The sequence below is a fragment of the Periophthalmus magnuspinnatus genome, chromosome 15 (assembly GCF_009829125.3).
Source record: "Periophthalmus magnuspinnatus isolate fPerMag1 chromosome 15, fPerMag1.2.pri, whole genome shotgun sequence".
Classification (NCBI taxonomy): domain Eukaryota; kingdom Metazoa; phylum Chordata; class Actinopteri; order Gobiiformes; family Gobiidae; genus Periophthalmus; species Periophthalmus magnuspinnatus.
Window position 1 is genome coordinate 29,804,535 of NC_047140.1, and position 24,026 is coordinate 29,828,560.

At 38.8% G+C, this 24,026-nt stretch overlaps 1 protein-coding gene across 7 annotated transcripts in view; it reads right to left on the bottom strand.

Annotated features, from left to right (window-relative positions):
* ccdc88ab (coiled-coil domain containing 88Ab) overlaps positions 1–24,026 on the bottom strand; it is a 109,163-nt gene that overhangs the window by 30,012 nt on the left and 55,125 nt on the right. For all 7 annotated transcript variants that reach the window (XR_008648982.1, XM_055227379.1, XM_055227378.1 and 4 more), the window contains exons 5-17: positions 23,292–23,350; positions 21,644–21,727; positions 21,425–21,565; positions 18,822–18,994; positions 11,789–11,870; positions 9,978–10,136; positions 8,647–8,793; positions 7,326–7,470; positions 6,790–6,968; positions 4,566–4,703; positions 1,605–1,788; positions 1,401–1,531; positions 262–555 (exon numbers count right to left, since the gene is read on the bottom strand). Coding sequence is in view for 6 of the 7 variants with exons in the window: in XM_055227379.1 (XP_055083354.1) it covers positions 262–555; positions 1,401–1,531; positions 1,605–1,788; positions 4,566–4,703; positions 6,790–6,968; positions 7,326–7,470; positions 8,647–8,793; positions 9,978–10,136; positions 11,789–11,870; positions 18,822–18,994; positions 21,425–21,565; positions 21,644–21,727; positions 23,292–23,350 (1,916 nt within the window). In the remaining variant the exon portion in view is untranslated. The remainder of the gene's footprint in view (positions 1–261; positions 556–1,400; positions 1,532–1,604; positions 1,789–4,565; positions 4,704–6,789; positions 6,969–7,325; positions 7,471–8,646; positions 8,794–9,977; positions 10,137–11,788; positions 11,871–18,821; positions 18,995–21,424; positions 21,566–21,643; positions 21,728–23,291; positions 23,351–24,026) is intronic.

A 24,026-nucleotide genomic window follows, 5' to 3' on the forward strand; every position in this document is an offset into this window, starting at 1 on the left:
ACTAAAAGGTAAAACGTAGCTGTTAACGTGAAAACTACCACTTCATGACATCACAAGGTGGAACAGAGCGTTTTGAGCTTTGGAGATGTACAGAATAATTATAAAGAGAGACTCAAACATGTGTGAATGAAACAAAACACAACTCCAGGTCTGTTTTTGAGAAGAAAGCAGCATTATAACACGGCTTAACGCTCCCGAGAGACGATTTTGCGTAATATCGGTCCTTTAGTTCTTCTTTGACACATATTAAACAGGACGTACCTCTAATCGCTCGTTCTTCTTCGATGAGGCCTTCAGGAGCTCCAGACTGCGTTTCAGCTGACTCTTCTCGCTCTCCAGCTCCCTGTTCTCCGCCTCCAGCTCCGCCGCCTTCGCTCCGGCCGATCGTAGAGTTTCTGCAGTGCGACGCAACTCCAGATTTTCTTGTTCAATTTGGACATTGTCCTTTTCCAAAACCTCCAACCGAAACGCCATGTTTTTCAACGTGTCCAGCTTCTTTTTCAGATGACGACCTTCAGCCTCCAACTCCATGTTCTCCTTCTCCAAAGTCAAAACCTGCAATTTTAAATATTAGAATTTGAATAAAATGTAAAGCCGATCAGACCCGTCACGATAACTCATTTAGAGGCTGATTAATTTGTTTACTGCGATAAAACGATAATATTGAAACTACTTTTTTGCCACTTATACAATTAAAATAATGCAAGATAACCCCAGTAAAACAGTTTTTAAATAGACAATATCATTACATGGTATGAGCTGCAACAAACAGTAGTAAAGAACTGCACTTAAGTATATATTTTAGATATCTGTACTTTACTTAAGCACATTTTAAACTGGATACTTTTTACTTTTACTTCACTATATTTGAGAGCAGTATCTGTACTTTCTCCATGACATTTTTGAGCAGGACTGGAAAGTAAAAGTATTATTTATTATAGTTTAAAACCTGCAGAAAAGGCTGAGAGTTTATTTTTAGCAGGTGCATAATTTGAGCAAAACAAATAAACAAAATAAAACAAAAAAAAGTTAGTTTGAATTATTTCTTTTGAACAAAATTCAGCTCAAATCTTTATCTTTATCAACACATTTGAAGCTTTATAAGAATCAAAATCTGCACAAAATAGTTTTAAATTTTGCTGTGAAGTACATTTTTAAACAGGTACTAGAATACTTTTACTTAACTAGATACTTTTACTTCCACTACTGCAAATAAATAGCAAAATGAAGCAATAATCGACTACAGAAGTTACTTTTTCAACCCTGTACAATTCAAACGTCACCGTATCACAACAAAAATACCCAAAATCTTCCCACATTTGCAAAGAAATTGAACATTTGACACATTTTTAGCCCTAAAATAAACAGTTCTATCTTTTATATAAACATTATGGACTTACCTTTTCACACGTGATCCCCAAACTTGCCACTTTCTTCTGCAGACTTTCGTTTTCCCTCTCCAGCCTCTGCACCTGCACCTCCAGCTCCTCCGCCCGCTCTCCCTTCTCCTTCACCACTTCCAGTTCCTTTCCTAAAACACAATCATCAAAATCAAAACCAACCGACTGATCTGCATTAAAACACGTGCTTCAAAAACCTCTTACGCAATTGTTTCCTTTCAAACTCCAGCTTGTTGAGTTTGGCGGTCGTCTCGCAGATGGACTCGTGCAGGACTCGATTCTCCTTCTCCACGTCTTTGACCCTGGCCTCCGCTCCGACCTGACACCGCTGCCTCAGGGACGCCACCGTGTGACTCAGGTGTTTGTTCTCCTGCTCCAGACCCTTCATCTGCAAAACAACACCAGCAACGACGGGTAAACGACAGGCGAAGTTTACAACAAAGAAGCGGAAATGAGCTCAACTGAGACCAAGGATGTGTCCGAATGTCCACACTATTCCTACAGGGGGCAGTGTTTAGAGGTTTTTGTGTCATTCTTTGCCCTAAATCTTTACTTGTATTCATATGTATAGTCATATATCTGTTTGAACTAGTTCCTAAATCCTAATGTGTATTGATATGTTATATTATCTATCTCTTTGACCAAATTTTTGTGATATTATCTGTTGTTACGCATTGGAATATCTCGTTTGTTAGCGTACAAGACGATGTGTCCAGCAGCCTGAAGTCATTTGGACTAGATTAAGACTGGTACGATTATTTTGAAGGTATAAATACACTGTGCAAATGTACGTTCATTTGTCGACTGAGGGCGAAACGACAGTATCAAGGAGAACAGATCTTTTTTATTTATTTTTTAACCAGGTGGGTCAATTGAGAACAACTTCTCATTTACGACGACTTTCTTTGACAATTGTGCACCAATACATTTAATTAATCTGACTTTTTGATTCAAGATTTCATATATTTTTAAGGTTTTTGCTATTAGAAGTTCCACAACAGGGTCAAGCCATTTTTATTGGTGTTCGAAAGTCCGGTTGGTGAGAAAATAATGCGCTCAAATAGTGGTCGCCATAGACTGTATATATAAATGGACATAGCCAAAGTACTAGCCACTACGTTTGAAATAGCAAGTCTCTAACTCAAGACAAATCAGGCGCCTTCTTTCCCTGAGGTTGCTCCCGCTAGCGTTAGCAACAGGTTTAGTTGACTGCGTGGCTAAGTCGCTCCTTGCTAAACCAGCGGTGCAAGCGGAAAGGGACGAATTTGGAGTCGAGTTCCTTATTTGCAGTTCCGACCGCGAGTATCATAGCAACCAAAGAGCCAATCCAGAGCGAGGCTGTTGAAGGTAACGCCCCTTCTCATCAACACCGCTGGTTTAGCAGGGAGCAGGCGCTTAGCAACGGTGTCAATCAAACCTGTTGCTAACACTAGCGGGAGTGAGTCTGGGTAAGAAGGCGCCCGATTTGTCTGTTATTAATGCTCATATCTTTATTTACTGACAAATAAATGGACATAGCTATGGACGCACTTCCAGCTACATCAATTCTGGCTCCAGTTCACTTCCTATTGAAAAACTGTCGCTTCTCTCTGTGTACCTGCTGCTGTCAGACTCGTCGTTTTGGTCTTAAATGTTCATATTAACCCGCTCTACACGATCCTAGTGTTTTTTTATGTCGCTATTGTGTCCGTAAACAGCTCTTTGGTTGCTATGATACCGACAGTCGGAATTCCTAATATGCAACTTGGCTCCAAATTCGCCGCTATAACTGCTCTAGCCTCGATGAGCTTCATTTGACGGGACAGGTCTTTAACTGGACACAATACGACTGAATGAAGCAGATAGAAGCGCTGGTTTATCGCACTGTTGATGCTGATTATCAATAAAACACTGTTGTTGTGTAAAGTTGCTAGCGTTAGCCACAAACCTTAGCTTGAGCTGTTAACGGAGCGATAATTTCCACATTTCAGATACTTTTTGTTTAAATCCAGTCTGTTTTCATGAGATCCAGCTTTACAAAAACTCGTGTGGTTATTATCAGCGCGGAAATCTTTGCGTCAGCCGAATCCAATCATTAGAAATCAAGTTTTATCACAGTTTAGCGGACCACGCGGCAGAATCACATGACCCAAATGTAAAGAACGAGGGGTTAGTCACTACGGTCGACATTCGGACGCAGCCAAAGCCTATAAAAAAAACACTGTCCGCAGCCACTATATTTTTCTGACAGGAAGTAAAAGTGGCAGAGAAAATCAATGAGCCGATATTAATGTGTGTTGTAGAGCTGATTAACAGCCCGGTAGATCAAAATTAATTACACAAACCACAAACAGAGCTGCTACAACAGTCGATGAGATTGATCAAGTACAGTCTGGGCGGCAGAAAAGGCCAGAAATACTTTTAGTGTAGTAAAATGCAGTATTTCAGTTATGTTTAAACAATAGACTGTATACATAGTTGGACATTTTGGTCTTAAATGTTCGTATTAACTCACTCTACACAATCCAGTCCATTTCTTTAGACCACGTGTGTCAAACTCAAGGCCCGGGAGCCAAATGCGGCCCACCACGTTGTCATATGTGGCCCGCAAGAAGGTAAATTAAAAGGCACAACTGTAATTTTAAAATAAGTCCATGCTGCGTTAACCATAAACTACTGAGATTTTCCCAAAAAGTGCAACTGAGAAATATTTGGAAACAATGATCCCAAAATGTTCAGGAAGAGGAAAATTGTCGGTGTGGAGGGCAGTTTCAAGAAAGCTCAAGGTGAAGACAAGAAAAACCTGTATATTTTTTGTGTTTTGAGGCGGGACAGTTGTGAAAGACACTAAACATGGAGCTAAGTATTCAAAAGTTTATCTAGAGATACATGTAATATTTGCACCCTGAATAAGTAATAAGTACAGGAACAGTTATTTAACAAGTTTAAAACTCGTTTATTTGACGTGACATTTGTTTACATTTAGTGACATTTACGCCGCCCCACAGTCACATCTGGCCCTCGATGGCGACCATTTTGCTGATGTGGCCCTCAATGAAAATGGGTTTGACGCCCCTGCTTTAGACAGTCTATGGTTTGAACATGTATTAATCTGGTTTGTAACTGCGCTAGTCTCCGATAAAAGGCTCTGAGAGTACAAAAAGTCCATAGTCTGGAAGCTTGTACCTGTCTCTCCGAGTTCTCCCGCAGAGTCTCCAGGGTTTTCTCCAGTAAAGCCTTTTCCTTCATCAGGTCCGTGCTCAGAGCCTCAGAGCTGCGCAACGAGTCTCTGTCGGCCACAAGCTCAGCCTCCACCTGCTCCAGCTGCAGCACACAAACCAGACGGTGTCATTATCAAGTCCCGCACTGCTTCACATCTTTAAAAGCAGCAGTTTTCAAAGGGACATGTTTATTTCCTCGGTTTCCATAAACGTGCAGTGAAATCTTTGTCTTTTATAACCGTTTCCAACTCTACCTCCTGCTGCTTCCTTCTTTTCTTTGCTTTTTAATCATTTTACCTCTTTCAGTGCTTGAACATTTGTTTAGTTATGATTTTCTTTTAAGTAAACCAAGACTTTTAAACCATTTCTACATTTTTAAACAAAATTTCTGACGAGACAGCGACATGTCCGCGGGAAGAAACCAAACGAACCAACTATCAACAACAAATTAATGAGCTACAACTGCGGATATTTGTTTTAGAATCTGAAAAAGGCTTCAAAAGACTGGAAAAGCTAGAAGAATATTGTTTTGGGGTCACTACCACGGACATTTTTGGTTATTTTTTGGCTAATTGATAAGATTTAACCCATAAAAGGTTGAATTAACAAAGTTTCTGACGAGCCAGTGACATGTCCCGGGAAAGAAACCAAATTGACCAACTATCAACAATAAATGAATGATCTACAAGCACAGATATTTGTTTTAGAAGCTGAAAAAAGGACTTCAAAAGCTGGAACAATATTTTTTCGAGTCAATATCACGGACATTTTTGGTTATTTTTTGGCAACTTGATAAGATTTATGCCATAAAAAGTTGAATTAATAATTTCTCTGACTCATAACAGATGCAAACTAAGAACTAAAGAGTTTCATTTAAATAAAATTGTAGATTCATAATAGGTTTTTTTTGTGTGTGGTTTAAATCTGCTCGTGTTAATGCATAAATGTGCTTCAATATTATCGTTTATCGTCTGTACCTACTTCCTGCTTCTGAAGAGTGAAGATACAAACCTTGCTTGCTCCTGTACGTTGCTTTTTAATCATTTTATCTCTTTCAGTGCTCGAAGATTTGTACTTGAAGTTTTGACTTTTAAGTAAACCAAGACTTTTAAAGTATTTCTACATGTTTTAACAAAATTTCTGATGAGCCAGCGACATGTCCAGAGGAAGAAACCAACTTAATTATTCTGTAAATGCTGTTGAAACTATTAACAACAAATGAATGATCTACAAGCTGAAAAAGGTTTCAAAAGTTGGAACAATATATTTTGGGGACATTTTTGGTTATTTTTTTGGTTACTTGATAAGATTTACGCCATAAAATGTTGACTTAATCATTTCTCTGACTTATTACAGATGCAAACCAAGAACTAAAGAGCTTCATTTTAACAATATTGTAGATTTAGGATAGTTTTTGTGGTTTAAATCTGCTTTTGGGTTATTGTCAGTGGCATAAATGTGTTTCAATATTACCGTTTATCATCTATATTTACTTCAGCGACATATCAAACTTCAAAATGTGTTAGTGTGACAGGCCTAGCTTCACATTTCTAAGCATCAGTTTTAAAAGAGCCATGTTTATTTCCTCAGCTCGGAAAAAAACGTGTTTCGCTTATATCATCTTTCTTATATAATTATTTCCAACGCTGAAGTTAAATGCTGTTTTGATGTTCTAGACTCAACCAGAAGCTGCATTCCCGTTTTAATGAGTTTTATGGCAGGCCGAAAGCCCCGCAGCAGAACAGTAAATTTCCCTCTTTACTCTTTGTGAAAGAAAACACAATTTAAAGCTTTTCTTCACAGAGCTCAGAGAAGAGCTTATACTTCTGAAAATAGCTGAGAGACTCCTTAGCGAGGGGCGTTTGGGTGTCAGTGCTCGAAAAGGAAAAAAAACCCGTCTACTGCGATTTATAGCTTTGCCTTTGTGCCACCCAGGCCTTTCTGTGTCTTCTTCTGGGTGAAAAGATCTCAAGTCGTTTGGCAGCTTGATGTATTGCAGGAGCGATGGGCCAAAGTGTAAATCTCAGGGGGTAATGGGGATGAGGTCATTGTTTTTGATCGCAGCTCCCGGGAGACGACGACACGGGCGACGTGTGTGGGATTTCTCAACGAGGAGACCTTTTGCGAACTTAAGAACGTTCCAATTAATAACATAAACCAAATGCTTTACGATCCAAAGGGCGTCTTACCTTCTGCTTCAGCGTTTGGTTTTCCTGGTTCGCTCTGGACAGTTTGGCCGTAGTGTCTTGCGTCGCTGCGCCCCTGAGCTCCTCCACCGTCTTTAGCAGAGTCTGGTTGTCTTTTTCCAGCTTCAACAAGCGGCTGGACGTCAACTCGTTCACCTCTTCTCCCAAAGACTTCTGCGGGACTGTGTTACGAGAAAGTTAAAACAAAAGAAATACACCAAATTATCCAGAGAGCAGGATTTCAGTTAGGGATTAAAGCACTTAAGTGTAGTTTCGCCTTAGACAAAAAAAATCCAGATCTGCAGTTTAAGCCTCTTATCTGCTTTTGTCCAAACACATACGGCTGTAGGTAATCCTTAAAAGTCGTTGAATATTAATCACAGCGCTTAATAACATGGAAGCGAAGCAGAAGTTGGTGTTGCACAGTTAATGAGATAATGACCTTAAACCCTTTGTTCCTAAACTCTTAGATCCCACAATATAAAGTCACTCACTCCCTCGTTTTACATTGATATTTAGTCAAAGCTGGTGTTTATTACCGTCAGTCAGGTCCGGCGTTTTGGAGAGTTGCTCGAGCTCCCAGCCGAGATGCAGAGACTCATCCATGCTCTGCTTCTGAGCCATCTCCAGCACCAAGTTCTCCTCCAACAGCTCCTCCATGCGCTTACGGTCCAAGTCACGCTCCTGCAGACAAAACGAGGGTCAGATATGGTCACTTTTTATATATAATGCTTTTTCCACCTCCGTGCCGTGTCTCCTGTCCAGTACAGAATGTGTTCAGACAAATTTACATAAACGTCGGATCGCGGTGTGACTCTGAAGTGCTGTACGTTTGCGATTTGTTTTCTCCCCGACAAAACCCACAATGTCGATGAAACGTTCTGCACCGACAAAGACGCCGACGAAGGTTTGAACTTGGAGAGAGTTTAAACGAGAGAGAAATGTGAGAAAATGTTAACGCCTGTGTGAGAAAAGTGTATAAAGTGTGTGGTGAGGGGTTTTACAGACAAAAACGTAGAGAATAAGTGTAAAAAATAAAGCTGATACTTCGCGGATTTCGCTTATTGTGGGTTATTTTTAGAACGTGGCCCCTGCGATAAACAAGGGAACATTGTAGTCACGTTTTTATACAGCGCTTTACCACCTAAATGTCTTGCCCAAGGACACAACTACAGCACAAACAACCAACCAGTGATGTTTATGTCGAACAGTGGATTTGTGCAATGACTCACTTTTTAATCTAGATCGGGTCATTGCTAATTACCAAAAAAAACAGCTTGAGTTTTTAATTAAAACTACAGTCAATCCTCTGTCAATACCACAGACTCGATTCGAATAATTGCGATTAACAATTATGTCACGATAATTATAAAAGTTGCTGACAGTTTAAAATGTTATGGATATGAATAATTCTAATTTTAATATTATGAATAAGGTCCATGTTTAAAGAACTGTTATAGTTCTTGTACTTTGTCGTCAGTGAAAATAACTATGATCTAGCGGAGATATTCTGGACGAGCAGGGCCGTCAACTGAAATTTGGGGGCCCGGGGCAAGAAGTCTCACATGGGCCCCCCTCTAATACAAATTAATAGTAAGAGAGTCCAATTCTGGGCCCCTAAACCCCGGGACAACAGACCTCTTTGTCCCCCCCGTTGATTCCCCTGTGGATAAGTCGTTTTTCTGCACATTCTGGTCGTTATGTTTGTTTTGATTATCACGATTATATAAAATTCTCCATGAACGATTACTGTCGACCCTTTTTATCACGACGTCTCATCCTTAGCTAGCATTTACAGGGGCGAATTTGGAATTTGTATTTTGACTGGTTGTGTACGCAAAACTGAAAACGAATTCTTACCGTCTCCAAATCGTGCAGTTTTGATTTGAGCTGCAGATTCTCCTTCTCGAGGTGGTGATGTTTGTCGGCGCGGCTCCGGCTCGTGTCCAGTTGTTCCTCCAGCATGTTCTTTGTCTCCAGCAAAATCTGATTGTCTTCTTTCAACTCCTGAACAGCACATTACATATGTATATTACCTCGTGTACGTGATATTTAAAGCGAGTGTGATGATTCTCCAATTTCTGTTTAATTTGGTGGGAAAAAAAGTGTTGTATATATTTTTTTTTAAAATCATAGTTTTACATAAATCAAGAAGCAGTTTGTGAAGAAACATTGAAAATATACTGAAAATTACAGAAAGTAGAAAGTCTCAGGTTAGGGAGAATTCGGCACAATTTACACAAGAAACAATGCTAACGCTAATCCAAATTTTGAGGCATAATAACTTTTAAAACAACGCCACAAAATGAAATATTCTACATATAAAAATAATGGGGTAGTCTATTTGAATTCACTTGGATTTTAGGTTGTTTATTTTATATTTCATGTTTTTAATAAGTTAGCATAAGCTTTGAAACATAGTGAGCTAGCTAGCGTGCTGCTGTGCATGCTAGCTCACTGTTTACACAAGAAACACATTTTTCTGATACTTTAAACATGATTCCAAACAAATAAAAGGTGTTTTCTTGTATTCGTTTTGGTTGAGTGTAGCACATGGTTGCTGGGTAACAGTTATGGAATTCCGTAGTGTGATGTCATGATTTTCCAACCAGGAAGTACAATTTTAAACCTAAAAAAGGCCACACTCTGGCATTTCTATGAGGTTTTTACCGATTCACGCTAAAATGAATAAATATTTAAAGATGGGGCAGTGGACAGGAACTGCGGGTGGGTCAGGGGTCAGGGGTCAGAGGTCAGAGGTTAGGGTCGGACAGTAGACAGGGATGTGAGGATGGACGAAAACACGTTAAACACTACAAATAAAATGAATAGTTCACCACAGACACTTCTGTGTTTAGAGAGAGTGAGTTTGTGTCTCAATGCTAACGCTAATGCTAATTGAGACATAATAAATATTAAAACAACATCATAAACTGAAGTATTCTACATATAAAAATATTTGGGGTTGTTTTTATTTTTATTGATGTGAATTTTAACAGTTGATACTTGTTTATTTTATGTTTTTTTCCAATTTTAATAAAACTGATCGTTAGCTTTGAGACGCAGTGAGCTAGCTAGCATGCTACTGTGCACGGAACACAATGATCTTAAGTGTGTTTTAGTGAAATGGCGAGTCCAAACTGTCAATAAGCACTTTAAATTATTTATGTGATGGATTATAGCCCACGCACCTCGACTCTGGCCTTGTAGAAGTCGATATCGTGGAGTCTCTCTTTGTATCGACACAGTTCACTCTCCAGTTTGTCCACACGCAGCGCTTTCTCTCGGAGCGCGTCCAGCTCGTCCCTGTACGCTCGAGCTGACCGGGCGTCGGACATCAGCTGGTAACTCTGGAGTAAAGGCACAGATACACGAGATAAGTACATATAAAGTAGAATAATGAGGTAAAACTAGACATTAAGCTACTACTGGGTTTCGAATGACATCACTTCTCTAGGTCAGTATTATGTAGCACAGATGGGCAGTGGCGGAAGAAGTATTTCACTTTGTTACTTAAATAAAAGTACAGATACCAGATGTTTGTGTAATCCCTCAGTCGTCCAGGTCTGATCCATAGTAAAAGCCGAAGTTAAATCTGTCAAGAAGTGGCGTGGACGAGCAGCGAAACGTCTTCACTCCTACATTGTTTTGTCCAGTTGACAGATTTAACTTCAGCTTTTACTACAGATACATGAACAAAAAAAATACTAAAGTAAAAATATCACATAAAAAAAAATCTACTTAAGTGAAAATATTTAAGTATCCGTTTAAAAATGTACATAAAGAGTAAAAAGCTAGTAAGTATCTCTTCAAAAGTAGTGATTTTGATAAACATTTGTGCTGAATTTTGTTCAAAAGAGACGACAGAATTCATAGTTTTTTTTCACTTGCTGTTTTTATCGGTGTGTCTTTGTTTTGTTCAAACTTCAAACGTGTTAAAAATAAACTCACAGCCTTTTCAGCAGGTCCCAAACGATAACAAAAAGTACTTATACTTTTCAGTTCTATCAAATGTAGTGAAGTAAAAGTAAAAATGATCCAGTTTCTATGTCTAAAATGTATACTTAATTACAGTTTTTAACCATTTTTACTTCATTATGGCCCAGCGCTGCAGATGGGGGCAGCCAGGGGTGTAGCGCCAAATTGTGGGCCCTGGGTACAAATCAGCTTGAGGGGCCCCACACTACATACTGTCTAATCAAAAATGCATATTACAGACGTCTTTGTGAGGGGCCCCGGGTAAACAGTACTATTAACTCCCCTCCCCAGTCTACTAAAGTTAATACTGTTATAATGCAGATTTTTGTAATAATAAAGTGAGTTCTAAAGCTTACGATTATCTAGAGTTCGGCAATAATTAACTGGTGCTACATAGATTATCTGTAGAAAGTTGATAACTCGTGTTTATATGGCATTTTATACATTTTCAACAAGGTCAAACTCTAATATAATCAGTAAATCAGACACAAAATCCAGCCGTTCACGTTGTCTTTAAGTTTAACCACTATGCTAAAGTCTTATATCTGTGTAGAAAATTAAAATATATGTATTAACTCATTGATAATCACGTTTCAATAAAAGTTTTCCTCCAGATTAGGTTTATTTCCACTTTGTCGGCGCAGATGCGTGTCAAAGCGTCAATGGGTTAATGCCGTTATCATGCGTTAGATTAGGAAGATTATCTGAAACGGCATTAGTTGGCGTTCCTCACACGAGTCCATTACGCCGTGAACTCATCAACCCTGTTTATAACGTGTATTTAGCAGCCAGCGGGCCCCCAAGCTCCGCCCACTTCAAATCAAAAGTCATGAGAGGTTGCCGCTGGCCTATAGATAGCGCCAATAGCCTATAATGAGCTAAAGCACAAGCTATCTGATTAGAGCCTGGCAGCGCTGTAGAAACAAAGCGCCGAGAGGAAAGAGGGAGGAGGGAGGAGCAGGTGGAGAGTGTGCTACTGTATGAATGTCTATGTGAAGTATTCGAACACGTGCGGTTTTGTTACCTCCGTCTGGACCCTCTTCAACTCGGCTTCCATGTTCTCCAGCTCCTGCCTCGTGTCCAAAAGCTGCTCGCTCTTCTCCTCTCTAAAACACAGGAAAAACAAAGGATAAATAGTTAAATCAGATCAGAAAATCGATTTTTTTAGAGCGTTTAAACGTGTTATAGTTGTTTGCTTCTCAATTATCACATCTCGAAGTTGTTTTTTGGAGTGATTCGTGCAGGTTTGAGCAAAATTTAAACACTTATTTTACGTTTTCACCATCTCTAGTACACGCCCGCTGTGACGTACGCACTTTGTTGTTTAATTTAAGCGGCGATACGGTCAGGATTCAGCGGCGTCGCATCGTTATTTTGGTACTAATCAGAGCCGGTCCAGCTTTTAGGCAGACTGAGCAGCTGTTTGGGGCCCCAAGGACACCAGAGGCCCCCCAAGAAAATAATATAATATGTAAAGTTATACTAGAAACAGTGCTTGGGTATAAAGATTACATTTGTTTTTTATATATAGTAGCAAAATATCTGCTGCCTACATTTCTTTTATCTGTTTTTACATCGAGAGAGATGCGCCGAGGTACTTTTCAATGTTTGTTTTACAAGTTAGATTAAAACATTTCAGTCTTTTGGTCATATAAATATAAATATAATAGGTCAAGGTGATGAGAGCAGAGTCATAATGTCGTCAAATGCAAGTCAGAAATAACTGAGCCCAGGTACATCCACTGCCGAGGGGGCCCAGCGACACTTTCTGCTTAGGGGCCCCTTGAAAGCTAGGACCGGCCCTGGTACTAATGAAAAAAATCCACTGCTCGCCAAAATGATCCGCAGTTTTCCATCGAAGCTGCCGATTCTTTGTTGCGGTGACGTTTACAGGCGACGTTTGCTGCAGTTTGCAAAGACTGAAAGCTTCTTTTATCGAGTCGTTTTGATCCATGGGTGTCGTAGATTATAATTATAGAGCACACACAAGTCGTCTTTAATGAAGTTTATGTGTCAGGTTTCCATAGTTTTCTCATTATAATTTAGTTTGGTGGGATAATACTACTGATGATTATAGAAAGTAGAGCTAATTCCATCCAAAATGCAGAGAAACAGCATATTTTTGGACCATTTAAGCAGTGTTTTCATAGTTTTTTACATGTTAAATAACGATTATCGCATAAATTAGACGTGGGCCTTGTTTACACTGTGGTTGCTAGGTAACAAATAAGGAAATGACCTATATTTATGTCACATCTGCTGCCCGTGTCCATCCAGGGAGTAAAATTAGACACCAAACTGGGGGCAAACTAGTTTATAATCTTAAATATAATCATGTTAACTATGCGTGTCTATCGTACGCACTTCAAAAAGTCAAAGATTTCATTAAAAAAGCTGTGATGTTTGTAGTAACTCTCTGCAGAACAAATAAGGAAACACGAATGGGAAGTACTTAAAAGATACAGGTCAACCCACTAACCCCGTTTCTTCACTTGGCAGAGCGTTTTGTGTTTGAGAGGTTGAGATCAGGACACGTCTGGTGTTTATCTCTGTCTAAGCTCCAAATAAGTTTAACCTCGAGACAACTTCACGTTCCAAAACAAGTCACTGCTCGAGGTTATAGTTCAGACACAGTAATGACCTCTATTCAAACGTAAATACAGCTTTGACAGGTTTTCACTACTGTAAAAATTATAATAAACTGTATTTTTTTTCTTCATTATTGTAAAAATTATAATAAACAATTTTATTTCTTATTCACTATTGTAAAAATTATAATAAACTGTATTTTTTCTTATTCACTATTGTAAATATTATAATAAAGTATTATTTATTCACTATTGTAAAAAAATATAATAAAATGTATTTTTTTCTTCTTCACTATTGTAAAAATTATAATAAACTGTATATTTTCTTCTTCACTTTTATAAAAAATATAATAAACTGAATTTTTTTTATTCACTATTGCAAAAATTATAATAAACAATTTTTGTCTTCTGCGCTATTGTAAAAATTGTAATAAACTTTCTTTTCTTATTCACGGTTGTAAAAAATTATAATAAACTTTCTTTTCTTCTTCACTATTGTAAAAAATGATAATTAACTGTATTTTTTCTTCTGCGCTTTTCTAAAAATTATAATAAACTATATTTTTCTTATTCACTATTGTAAAAATTATAATAAAATGTATTTTCTTTGAATATAATTTCGTACATGGTGAGGGCAATCGCATTTTTATAATCGCTTTTTTCCACCTTCAAGTCACTCTAAGCGCTTTACATCAAGGAACCACTCACAGGCGAGTTGGGTCAAGTGTCTTGCCCAAGGACACAAGGACAGCATTCATCTGTGGGAGGCGGAATCGCACCTACAGCTTGTGGGTCACTAGATCTGACCGAGATTCAACGCAATAACCTTCGAATCAGCCGACAAACTGAGCTCCTGTTGTAATTTTAAGATAATCGTGTAAACATGCGCCCACCTCTCGCCTTTCGCTGCTTTATTTCCATCACAAACAGTGAGTTCAGCAGAAAAGCGACTTGTGGCGGCGCTTTGAAGAGAAAACGGTGCATTCCTGAGATGCTTTATCTCTCGTGTGCGTCACAGCGACACTGCAGCTCTACATCTGACTGTTTGATTACAGCTCCTGGGGAATCTGGGGAGCGTTTCAATGAGGAAAAACCATCATTGTGTTTGTTCAGTTCATGATGTGGAGATGAAGATGAGACGCAGACGGGATGTTCGATCGTCAATGCGTTTGTTTCATCGGTTAATCCCCCCCTCCGCTCCGTGTTTGGCGTCGCGTTTGACAAATTAGAAACACCTGTACACTCGAGTTTCTCCCATCAGGACGCAGCTGGCTCCGAGGGGTTTCAGAGATGGTTTTCCACACACGATGCAAATGAACTGAACCACCGGCGTGTTCTCCGACCATGTTTATTCATCAGGGGGGATTTTTTTCTTTGGTTTAATGGAGAAATTTTGGTTATTTTTCTGTTTTACAATGAGATTTAAGCCGTTGAATTATGAACTTCCATGACTCATTAACTAACTCCCCAAGTCAGACCTGTCCAAACTACGGCCCAGGAGCCAAATCCGGCCCTCAGATCAATTTTTGTCGGTCCTCCCAAACTGGCCCAAATGATCATAAATTATTTTTTATTACAAATTGAAGCGATTCTACCTCTATAACCTGAATAACATCACACTGCATTGTGACACAGACCTAAAAAAAAGTCTTAAAGGTAAAATGTCGCACCATTTGTTCTTCAAATATGTTTCAGTTTACGGCGCTCGTGGAAAAAAGTTTTTTTAGCACAATTTTGCATGTTTTTTTTTTTTTTTACAGCGTATCGTGTTGTGCGTCCTGATTGGCTGTTGGACTGTAGACCATTGTGTCGTGCGTCCTGATTGGCTGTTGGACTGTAGACCATTGTCCATCAGTCTCCTCCGTGCCGTGTCTCCTGTCCAGTACAGAATGTGTTCAGACAAATTTACATAAACGTTGGACAAAACCCACAATGTCGATGAAACGTTCTGCACCGACAAAGACGCCTACGAAGGTTTGAACTTTGAGAGAGTTTAAACGAGAGAGAAATGTGAGAAAAGTGTATAAAGTGTGTGGTGAGGGGTTTTACAGACAAAAACATAGAGAATAATCATCAAAAATAAAGCTGATACTTCACGGATTTCGCCTGTTGTGGGTTATTTTTAGAACGATAAACAGGGAACGACTGACCACATGTTTCTTTTACTATAGTTTCATTTCAATATTACCATTTATCGCAATATTTCTCCGTTGCAATACATCGTTCTTCAAAATGTGTTATCGTCGCCTCCTCTTACTCTTCAAAAGGTTAAGTCATAAAGTTGCGTTGCTGTTAGCCGTACAAGCTAAAGCTCTTAAATTAGCTCGCTGGTTGCTATGGCAGTGTTTGTGTTTTGTCATGTGGTCGCGACGGTCAGGCGTACACTGAACTCGTGCTGTCGTTTTGGCGAGCAGTTTTCTTTGCTGCTTTTGTGTCGTGGGAGAGGAGCTTGTCGACGGGCTCGGGGACAGAAATTTTGGGGGCCTGGGGGCAAGACGTTTCACACGGGCCCCTCCCCCTCTAATATCCCAGCTAACTCGGGCACATTTACATTATTTTTTTTGTAATGTTTATTAATGTGCATTGTCCCCTTTTTTAAATAAATAAATAAATAAAAAATATAAATGAATAGAGAGATGGTCCGATTCTGGTCCTGTAAGACAAGACACTGGGGCCCAGGACAACAGACCAAACAGACGTCTTTGAACCCCCCTTCTCGGGTGTGTTTGTGTGCGTTTGTGTGCGTTTGGAGCCTTGGGACATGGGTCACTGCTCCCCACACTGCTCTGTTTGTAATTAACGCTCAAAATAGTACTAGTCTAGCAACAGATTTTTAGCTAGTTATGTTGTATTTTAGTCCAGAATATTAAAAAATACCAGAGACTTTGTCAAATATCTCCAAGAAGTTATTAAAACCACATTGAAAAGCTTCTCAGTGCTATAGTCAGCTTTATTTTTTACATTATTCTCTATGTTTTTGTCTGTAAAACCCCTCACCACACACTTTATACACTTTTCTCACACAGGCGTTAACATTTTCTCACATTTCTCTCTCGTTTAAACTCTCTCAAAGTTCAAACCTTCGTAGGCGTCTTTGTCGGTGCAGAACGTTTCATCGACATTGTGGGTTTTGTCGGGGAGAAAACGAATCGCAAACGTACAGCACTTCAGAGTCACACTGAGATCCAACGTTTATGTAAATTTGCCTACTATTTTTCATTTTAATTTAGCTCCGTCTTTGTGAAGCCTGATTCTTTTCGTCAACGTCGTACGAGGATATATTTTTTTGAAAGAACAGCTCGGAAATGGCAACTCCGGTGACCCGAAACCAGTCAAACAAACATCGTAGTCGCTCCCAGGCTAGCTCTGCGTTAGCCGCTACCGTACCGGAGGATGCGGAGGCTAATAACACGTTCACGACTAGAGTATGACGGATCATACCTGGACGACTGACGGATCACACAGACGATACCGAAACAACTTTATGGCACAAATTAAGACATAAATCATGCGAGATAACTCATGTAAACCATTTTAAACTGACTTTTCCATTAAAAAAACATGAGCTGCGACGAATAACACAGCAGAGTGTAGCAATAATTAGCCTTGAAATTGACTTATTCACCCCTTTACAGCTCAAATGTTTTCATATTACGGCAAAAAATACTCCAAATCTTGCCGGTTTTGCATAGAAAAACTACACATGATAAATACTGAGCCCCAAAATACATAATCCCAGCTTTTTTTCTACTGAACGATAAGATGATAGAGTGATTAACGTGACACAACGCCGATACGCAAATGATCAAAACGACCTCACCGCCCCTCGAGAGACGGCGCTAACGGCTGATCACAGAAGCGCGGCTCTAATTACAGCCCAACGTTCAGTGTAATGCTAAGTTGTGGTTAGCCGTCACTTACATCGACCGAGGACACAGAATAAACACGACGATACGACGCACAAAGTAAATTATACACTGCTGGTTGTGTGAGATACTGGGGGTTAGGCCTGTCACAATAATCACCACATCGACGTATCGTTCAGGAGCTGTATGTTTTTGAGGCTCAATATTTATCGTGAGGACTTTTTCTTTGCAAATACGGGAAGATTTTGATTATTTTTAAGGTCTGAGCTGGAGAGAATTGAATAGAAATGATTGAATTTGTTGCAGCTCATGTTTTTTTTATGATACAGTTTATTTAAAAATGATTTTATTGGCGTTATGTTGCTGTATTTTAATCGTATCAGTGGTTTAAAGAGCCCATTGAACGTCTTGGGGTCCCATTGGAGGAGCTGGAGGACGTGTCTGGGGTGAGGGAAGTCTGGGAGGGTTAGGGTTAAAGTTAGATCCGGATAAGCGGAAAAAAACAGAATTTATCGTTTTTCGTGCTTCAAAATGTGTTATTGTGACAGATCTACTTGTCGTACAAAGGCAGAAATAAAACTAACTCACATGAAAAAAAGTACTTAAGTAAAAGTATTGAAGTACCTGTTAAAAATGTACTTAAACAGCAAAAAGTAAAAGTATTTCGCGCAGATTTTGAGATATTTTAAAGCTTCAAATGTGGTGATTTTGATAAAGATTTAAGCGGGATTTTGTTCAACAGAAACAACTGAATCGATCTTTTTTTCTGTACGTTTTAATTTCTATATTTTTGTTTTGCTAAAATTATGAACGTGTTAAAAATAAACACTCAGACTTTTCAGCAGATCAGACTATAATAAAAAATACTTAATACTTTCTACTCCTGAAAAGTACAGTACCGCTCTTAAATGCAGTAAAATAAAAGTATCCACTGTAAAATGTACTTAAGTAAACTACAGAAACCTAAAATCCACACTTAACTACAGTACTTTACTACTTTTACTTCGTTCCAGCGCTGATAAATTCTAAACTAACTATAAATTTAGGCGTGTCAGTTTAGGTCGACTCACGGTGGAAGGAAGTGGAGTAAATATTCTTCCTGTGTGACTCATTGTTGCAGGTGTCCAGTGTTTTAGTAAGACTCAAATTAGATCATTTTCCTTTTATTTCAAAGCACGTTCCGTTCTGCTCCGGGGTTATTCATGTCCGTTTGACCCACTGACCTCACAGTTTTTCCTGTTTACATCAGGCTGCCTCATAAACTGTACGTATAAATGGACGTAGCTAACCTGCTCGCCGCTTCGTTACAAATAGGAAGTGATTATCGGTGCGTTTCCGACTCATTTTGGTCTTAAAATGTTCGTATTCACCCGCGCTACATGATCCTGCTGTTTTTATTCTGCCATTTTGTCCATAAATCAAGATATGAACATTAATAAGAGACAAATCAGGCGCCTTCTTTCCCCGAGATCGCTCCTGTTAGCGTTAGCAACAAGTTTGATTGACAGCGTTGCCATCTTCTCCTGATTGGCTCTTTGGTTGCTATGATACCTGTGGTGTCACTAAATAAATAAAGACGTATAGAGCGGCGGTAATGACTCACAGCTCCTGCCGTAGGCGTCTGATCCGAGCCTTGGCGTCCGCGAGCTCCACGGAGAGGTGCTGGCGGCTCTCGGTTCTCCTCAGACTCGGGGAGCCGTTCGGAGACTGAGCCGGACACGGGCCCAGAGGAGACAACTGCACACAGTCTCTTTCCTGAGTCAGCTCCACTATGGTCTAAGAGACGGAGACAGAGACAGACACAGAGAGGTCAGGGGGTCGCATAAGTCAGAGGTGAAAGGTCAGCTGTGAATGTTAAGGCACAAGAAATGAATGAATGAATAAACAGGTCAACAAATTAATGAACAAAACAAAAAAACAAGAAAATCTACAAATCACCAACTCAAGAAATCAACAAATAAAATAAAAAAATAAACAAAAACTCAATAAACAAAACCAAATAAATCCATAAACAGATTTTTTTTAAATCAAAAAATTAAACAAAACACAAATCAATAAAACATAAAAAATCAACAAACAACCCCAAAAAAAAAAATAAAAAAAAAATAAAAAAATCAGCAAATAAAAAAATAAAAAAAATAAAAAATCAATAAATAAATCAACAAATAAACCAAAACAAAAAATCAACAAATAAAAAAACAAAAAATTAACAAAAAATAAATAAACAAATCAACAAACAAAAGCAAAAAACAAAAATCAACAAAAAAAATCTCTAAACAAATCAACAACAAAAAAAATCAACAAGTAAACAAAAAAATCAACAAAAAAAAATTATAAAAAATAAAATCAACAAATAATCCCCCCCCCCCCAATTAAAAAAAATAAAATAATTAATTAACAAATCAACCAACAAAAACAAATAAAATAAACAAACTAGTCGTTCACACTTCAGTTGTCTCTTTACAGCTGTCCACTGATTTAATTTCACACTGTTCTAAACATAATGACTTTGATCGTTAGAACAAAACTCTACTACTATTTTAGCCTAAAGCTGGAGGCGAGTGTCCCGCTGATCCTCATCTGAGGCCTGTGAGAGGAAATGGGATTTTAATTGAGAGCAGTGATGGTCTGGAGGCCATTAAAACTCTGATAGACAAAGTTGGTCGTATCGGTGCATCTGCCTCCTCTGAGCTGAAACCGACGTAATGACACATTTAAAACAGAAACACACGGAGATTTCATCCATGGCACAGTTAACAGCTTCACCCCTTCCTTCCTGAGGCTGATTTGTGGTCAACGTTAAAGAAGAAAAGTTTCCACAGAGCCATCCAAAGCCAAAGTACTCATTTTATTACAGAATCGTAGTTTTTATTTATTTAATTTTGGAGGGAGGGACACACTCGCTCGACTCAGCGCCTCCTCCGAGTGAAACAGCAGCTGAGGTTAAGTCTAAGGCCAAGAGTAAGAGGAAAGTCCAAGAAGAAATAAATAAAACACCTGGAGTCACTGAACAGAGGATCAGCCTCCACCAGGTCACACGGGGTTTGATTTTTTTCAATCACTGTATTTTTTTGTTTTATCTGCACATCTCTCTTCTGCAGTTTTTCCCTTGAGCTCAGGCCTCACTCGTTCTCTCTCTTTCATTCAACTTCAACAGGGTTTAGCTACACACACACACACACACACACCCACACAAGTCACACACACACATACAAACACTACACACACACACACAGCCATACACATATACATGCACCACACACACACACACACACATTACACACAAACACTACACACATGCACCACACACACACACACGCTACACACACACACACGCTACACACACACCCCCACAACACCAGTCACACACACACATACAAACACTACACACGCACACGCCCTACACATATACATGCACCACACACACACACAACACACAAAAACTACACACACGCTACACACACACACGCCCTACACATATACATGCACATACACACACACACGCTAGACACATACACATAAACACTACACACACGCTACACACACGCCCTACACATATACATGCACATACACACGCTACACACACACGCCACACACACAAACAAACGCTACACATATACATGCACGTACACACACGTTACACACACAGCCATACACATATACATGCACATACACACACACTACACACATACACGTACACATACGTTACACACATGCTACACACACACTACACATATACATGCACATACACACGTTACACACACACTACACACACACGCTACAGAGACTACACACATACTACACACGCTATACACACGCACGACACGCAGATATACACATGCAACACATATGCTAGAACCACACACACTACACGCACACGCTACACACATACACACACGCTACACATACATATACACATACTACACGCACACAACACACATACACACGCACGACAAACACACACAGACACACACACTACACACACGCTACACATAAACATTCACTGAGTTTTTGTTTTTTTTTATCTCATCTACAAACTGTCCCCGTCTATTTTGTCTTGTCATTTGAATCACTCTTGTTTTTAATGCGTGTTGGACCTAAAATCTTGTATTTAAAAATGTTTAACTCGTGCGTCTGCTCGGTTTTAAATAAACAAACGGTTAAACTCCCTGTGTCTTTGTCCTCGTTCAGGCTCGTCTCTTTTACCTCCAGCTGTGTGTCTCTTTCATCGACCAAGTGCTTCAGGTGGAACGCCAGGTTTCGGGAGAGACTGTCCAGGTCCTCAGGGGGAACGTCTCCACTTTCCAACCACTGAAGGTCCACGACATTTTCCTGATTATGAGTAACCTACAAAAAAAAAAAAAACTGGAATGATCTGCAGGTCTGGTTTTGATATTACTCTACAAATGAATAAAACAAACGCACCTCTTGGATGTGGGACGCTATAGCAGCTTTAGTGTCAAAATCCAACGTCTGGATTCGGTCGATATATTCCTCCTTCTTCTCACACTGCGGAGAAAATTTAAATTAATTTATTCAGGTGTTCATGTTTTTTTTAATCCTATGTTGAGTTCTAATGATTTTCAAGAATAAAAAGTAAGATTTACGAATGCGTTTTGTTTATACGCAGTCAAACGAATATGAGCATAGACTGTGTAAAGAAGCGTGTATCATAGCAACCAAAGAGCCAATCAGGTAACGCCCCTTCCTTCTTAGCAACGCTGTCAATCAAACCTGTTGCTAACGCTAGCGGGAGTGACCTCAGGGAAAGAAGGCGCCTGATTTGTCTGTTATTAATGTTCATATCATGATTTACAGACACAATAGTGAAATAAAAATACATTTGTCGCTGTTTCGCAGATTTTTTTTTGCGCATTTTTTACAGCATATTGTGTTCTGCGTCCTGATTGGCTGTTGGACTGTAGACCATTGTCCATCAGTCTCCTCCGTGCCGTGTCTCCTGTATATTACATAAACGTAGGATCGCGGTGTGACTCTGAAGTGCTGTACGTTTGCAATTTGTTTTCTCCACCGACAAAACCCACAACGTCGATGAAACGTTCTGCACCGACAAAGACGCCTACGAAGGTTTGAACTTTGAGAGAGTTTAAACGAGAGAGAAATGTGAGAAAATGTTAACGCCTGTGTGAGAAAAGTGTATAAAGTGTGTGGTGAGGGGTTTTACAGACAAAAACAGAGAGAATGATGTAAAAAATAAAGCTCTGGAGATGGTGGAGCGTCATCTGAGCCGTTTAAATCGTCTTTTACCTCAGCCTGAATAGAGTCATTGTATTAACCCGCTAACATTATCACCGCCATCTATTTAACGTCATTACTTCTGTGTTAAAGTGATTATTTTTTATCGTAAGCGGCAAACCTCATTTTCCTTCCTAATCCAATTTACTAATTAAGTCCTGGAAAACGTAGGTATAATTGTTCTGCAAATCTGACAGAATTTAGGCACAAATTAGGATCATATGGTAAAAATGTGTCTGATACGACATTTTGCGGGTTAATATTTCTTATTTTTCATCACAAAAATAAGGAGATTTTGGATATTATCGTTGTTTTATGATACGATTTGAGCTGTGGCAGGTTGGATCAGTGACTTTTATGGCTAATTATTGGTTCATTCTGCCATTTTTTTGCTGCAGCTCACGTCTTTTAATGATCCTGTCTTTTTAAAAATGGCTTTACTGGAATTATCTTATTTTATCAATGAATCAGTGGCATTAAGTAGTTTCAATATTATCGTTTATCGCAATATCGCTCTGTAAACTGTTACTGAGACAGGCCCAGGGTCGATTATATTTGATATTTTTAACGTCATGTGAGAGAACGATATTGAAATTTTAGCCAAGATAATTGCAATTAACGATTATATCATGATAATATTTATAACTAACAGAATATTATGGATGAGCAGGGCCGTCGACTGAGATTTGGAGGACCTGGGGCAATAAGCCTCACATGGGCCCCCTGTAATACAAATTAATATTATGGGCCCCGGACAACAGACCCCTTTTTTTTATTGTTTATTGTCCCGTCCCTAGTGAGAGTGCGTCGCTTTTACCTGGACGGCGCAGCCCAAAAGCAGCAACAGTAACTTCTTCATTTCTTCCAAACCTTGAACTGAAACAGACGAAAACAACTGGATTAGAACATGAGGAAGTAAACAGCAGGTTTTTTATAATAATGTTTCAGTGTAAATAAAGCCAACAGAATGTGCTTCATGCTCACATATATTTTTATTTATTTAATTTTTTTGTGCATTTTATATACACACAGAATACACCACATATATGAAGCAAGATACATGGAATTATACAGCAAAGAAAAAAGTTAAATAACTACTAAATGTTTTTTTCTTATATTCAAATCCTTAAAGTTGCCTCCCTTTGCTTTGTCGAAAAATATTTAGCAGAGTTTAGTAGAGTAACTTTTTCTTTGCTACATAATTCCATTTATTAATACATTAATACATTATTTTATTTATTTTTTTATTCATGTATGTATTTATTCATTTATCTTTGGGTTCTCTTTTTCATGGGGGCCCTGTTTAAAATGCAATGCAAACAGAAAAAACAAAGAAAATATTTGATGTGTGTAAACTTTTGATTACCAGACAGAAGTATTTTTTACTACTTTCTACATTTTATATACATACGGAAGCAAGATATATGGAATTATGTAATAAAGACAAAAAAGAAAAGAAGAAAAGTTCAATAATTCTGCTAAATATTTGATGGCAGGTTTGAGGATTTGAATAGATTTTTTTTCTTTTTTCATTACTACATAATTCCATATA